General features: G+C 45.5%; 1 protein-coding gene across 1 annotated transcript; it reads left to right on the top strand.

The window, feature by feature from the left end:
- Positions 1-2,598: 2,598 nt before the first annotated feature.
- On the top strand, positions 2,599-3,549 carry LOC138262338 (olfactory receptor 1G1-like). Its single transcript, XM_069212237.1, has one exon. It carries the CDS (start codon positions 2,599-2,601, stop codon positions 3,547-3,549), a length of 951 nt encoding a protein of 316 aa, XP_069068338.1.
- The last annotated feature ends 691 nt before the right edge of the window (positions 3,550-4,240 follow it).

Below are 4,240 nucleotides of genomic sequence, written 5' to 3'. Positions count from 1 at the left end.
CTGGGCCCTTACTCTCAAGCACCGCTACGCTGGGCACCGCCGTCTCAAGCACCGCTCCGCTGGGCACCGCCGTCTCAAGCACTGCTCCGCTGGGCCCTTCATCTCAAGCACCGCTACGCTGGGCACCGCCGTCTCAAGCACCGCTCCGCTGGGCACCGCCGTCTCAAGCACCGCTCCGCTGGGCCCTTCCTCTCAAGCACCACTCCGCTGGGCACCGCCGTCTCAAGCACCGCTCCGCTGGGCACCGCCGTCTCAAGCACCGCTCCGCTGGGCCCTTCCTCTCAAGCACCGCTCCGCTGGGCACCGCCGTCTCAAGCACCACTCCGCTGGGCCCTTCCTCTCAAGCACTGCTCCGCTGGGCCCTTCCTCTCAAGCACCGCTCCGCTGGGCACCGCCATCTCAAGCACCGCTGCGCTGGGCACCGCCGTCTCAAGCACCGTTTATGGTTCACTGTGCCCACCATGCCTCCTCCTTGACCAGTGGAGACTGTCATCCACCTGATGGACTGTGGCTTTGCACTCCCCAGGATGGTCCAGTGGGCAGCCCACCCACTGTAGAGACATTGAGAGACTGTGGCTTTGCACTCCCCAGGATGGTCCAGTGGGCAGCCCACCCACTGTAGAGACATTGAGAGACTGTGGCTTTGCACTCCCCAGGATGGTCCAGTGGGCATGGTGGCTCCTCGTGGATCTGGCGTCGTGGACTCATGTGGCTGTGGTGCCCCCCCCTTCCCTTCCCCCTGAGGTGCCTGTAGTTTTTACATCTGATGCCCCTGCAGTTTTCTCTCCAAAGGACTCAGGTCTCCTGTGTGGGCTTTGCCCTTATTTCTCAAGACTTTGGCCCACGGACATGCTGAATTCGTAGGATGTGCAGGACTTGGTACTTCAGTTATACACTGATGTGTATGTCATTAGTTTTGTTGTGAATATCTTTCATGGTTGTACGATAATTTTCTGGAGCTTTTTGGTACATAAATATTTATTCCAAATATGATTATGTCCTAGCATTTTTCAGGGGTGTTTGGGTGGTGTCACTGTGACTTGGTGCTCTGCATTGGTGAGTACATAGTTGGGGGGGTCGCATATGTGTGTGCCCGTAACCTTTCGTCCTCCCCCTCCCGTGTGTCGTAGGTGCAGTACTCACCGTTGTCGTCTGCGCCGGACTTCGTACTCGTGGTAGATGAGAAGGTAGACGAGAGCAGGTAGGATGTTTAATTCGGGTTCCATGCTGTCCTCCTTCCTCCTGGAGTGCGTAGTGGTGAGCGTTTTCCCGTCCGTAGTCTGTTTCCGCCGTGTTTTTATCGGCGGTGCTCCCGCCCCGGAAAAGGTGGCGTATTGGTGAGTTGGAATAGTGTGGGCGGTACATTGTCTGCCACCTATCTGTTGGCGGTGACCGCCGCGCTGTTTGTTTGTACCGCCGAGGCGGTCGGAGTGTTAAGGTGGCTGTCTGTGTTGGCGGTTCCCGCCAGGCTCAGAATCCCATTTTTTTTACCGCCAGCCTGTTGGCGGGTTGGCCGCCGCTTTAACACCGACCGCCAGGGTTAGAATCACCCCCTATGATCATAAAAACACTGTAAATGTTTACAGCTTACTGAAGACCTTATTGAAAACTATAACCATCAGACCTTTCTTACACTTCATCATCCCATGCGAACCACTGCATTCCATAGTACGATAACAGCTCATTTGTGATATCATACACAACATGGAACATGGAAACACTTCAACATGGGATCTAAACAAGAACAAAACACTGCCCATCATGGTAAGTGCTATATAAATGTAATAAATGAGGTCATCAGTAGTGCATGGCAGAGGAGCAAGTTATAGTTAGCTCAGTAAAAACTAAAAGTGGTGAATTTATGAAGTTTTTTGTTCTTTAATCATTCGTTTTTACCGTAAAATGTTATTTAATGTTTGATTTATTCAGTGAAAAAAGTGTTAGCCGATATTCTTGTACTTTACATTAGTAGTTGTTAATAATATGTTGAATAATATTTTGGTTATATTTTCGAGATTGGTATTCTTTCACACCACCAAAAATGTTAGAGTACATTTAGCTTTTTTTGCTTAAAACTATAACTGTGCATATTTTCCTATTCAAAAATGACCTTTACTAAGCCTTTCCAATAGTACCATGCAAAATTGAAACTGCAGAATATTTTTACAGTCACAGACTTCCATCTGTCCTGCTGGAAAATCTATGTGAACTCCAATACATCTAAAATATGCATCCATGGGAGGTTGGAGACCTAAAAGAGGATTTATTTTCTTTTGAATAATTTGAATAATCAGCCCAATTATTCTAAAGAGCACTGATATAGTCATTCCTTTAAAATCTGACATGGTTCTTTGCTCACAATGCAATGTCGGATGCCACTATCAGTGAAAACTTCTATAACACCTCTCTCTGCATCAATCACCCACTGGTGTCTAGTCTGCATTCCAAGAACTTTCTCATCTTAATTAGACATCCATGAGAAATCCCATCATATTTTGCTCAACTAATTCTATCAAAGTCTAGGACTTTTGCTCCTAAACAGACCCAGGTATTGATATATTAATGCTGTCATCTTTTTTGTGCAGGACAAAAAGTAACATGGGAGATGAAAATCAGACATCAGTGAAAGAATTCTTTCTCTTGGGGTTTTCAGATCTTCCAGACCAATGGCTAGTCCTCTTTTTAGTGTTTCTTAGCATGTATCTTCTTACCTTGTTTGGAAATACCATAATCATCTACAGCATTGTGATGGATTCTCGGCTGCACAACCCTATGTATTTTTTCCTTAGTAACCTTTCATTAGCAGATGCTAGCTTCACTTCTGTCACAATCCCCAAGCTGTTAACAGATTTACTATTGAAGAAAAGGACCATCTCCATTCAAGAATGCTTGGTGCAGATGTACTTTTTCATTTCTCTGGGTAACACAGAGAGTAACCTTTTAGGTGTTATGTCCTATGATCGATATGTAGCCATTTGCAATCCCTTGCACTACTCCACAGTGATGAGCAAGAAATGCTATATTCTACTTGCAGCTGCCTCATGGATCAGTGCTTGCCTACATTCCCTGCTTCACACTATCATGGCAGCCGGACTCTCTTACTGTGCTCATGATACCATCAATCACTTCTTCTGTGAGATTGCTCTAGTAATCAAGCTGTCTTGCACGGATATCACTGCCAATGAGCTGGCAATCTTCACTGAAGGGGCAGTCTCTGTCATGGTCCCATTTTTGTGCATAGTCGTCTCCTACATTCACATAATTGCAACCATTTTGAAGATTCGCTCGAAGGAAGGGAGGTCCAGGACATTTTCCACCTGCTCCTCTCACCTCATCATGGTAACTTTGTTTTACGGGACCATCTTCTCTATCTATTTCCGACCCTCCCAAGCCTCGACCGCCTCCCTTCTGAAGGATAGGCTGGTGACAGTGATGTACACCATGCTAACACCTATGATGAACCCTTTTATATATGGCTTGAGAAATGAAGCAATAAAGGGAGCACTGAGAAAAGTATTCTGCAGAGAAGAATTTCATAAGAAGGCCTAATTCAACAGATGCTACTCTTCAAAGAAGGGTTGTGTTGCTTACTAACACCCTGAAAAGAAACTCAAATATGTAATTTAAAGTGCTAAACCAACATCAATTAAATAAAATTATATTCCTTCCATGATAAATACAGACAACAGTGCTCAAAATGTTATCATAAGTAAAATCTATGTAAATGTACCTTCACTCTTGTTACTTAAGCAGGCCACTGCAACTCCTCAGGCTAATTTAAAGATTTTAACTGTGAATGCAACCCTCACTAGGGGACAATATAGCACCTCCATCACACTTAGTGGCTTAGGAATGTCTGCCATAATAGCAGATTGCAATCATGGCTGCTGAGTTATTTTTCCTGATGTTGCTTCCATTCCCATTATGGGAACTGTCTCAGGCGGGAAGCTGTGTGACAGCAATGGTAGACCTGTCAGAATTATATATGGGTATTGGGAACGTACCTAAAAGTGAAGTTACATTGCCATTCATCACATTTTTTTTTTCTGGCAGGCCAGTAGCTTAATTTCCGTATGTTAACGGCACCTATCTATAAGTCAAATCTACAGTCAATCCATGTTAACTGCTATGAAAATGGGAGAAGATTGGTCACCTTATAATGGGAGTTTGGATCACAGCAACGGCCAAGAAGATGGCTGAGCTAGTGGAGACCCCACCATCAAATCCGTTAACCTTCCAC

This window comes from Pleurodeles waltl, chromosome 10 (assembly GCF_031143425.1).
Source record: "Pleurodeles waltl isolate 20211129_DDA chromosome 10, aPleWal1.hap1.20221129, whole genome shotgun sequence".
Classification (NCBI taxonomy): Eukaryota; Metazoa; Chordata; class Amphibia; order Caudata; family Salamandridae; genus Pleurodeles; species Pleurodeles waltl.
Note: the sequence above shows the minus strand (reverse complement) of the source record. Positions and strands in the feature narration are given on the sequence as shown.

Bases quoted from the DNA above. Each gene is read 5' to 3' on its own strand.
- LOC138262338 (XM_069212237.1), top strand. From the start codon at position 2,599: ATGGGAGATGAAAATCAGACATCAGTGAAAGAATTCTTTCTCTTGGGG.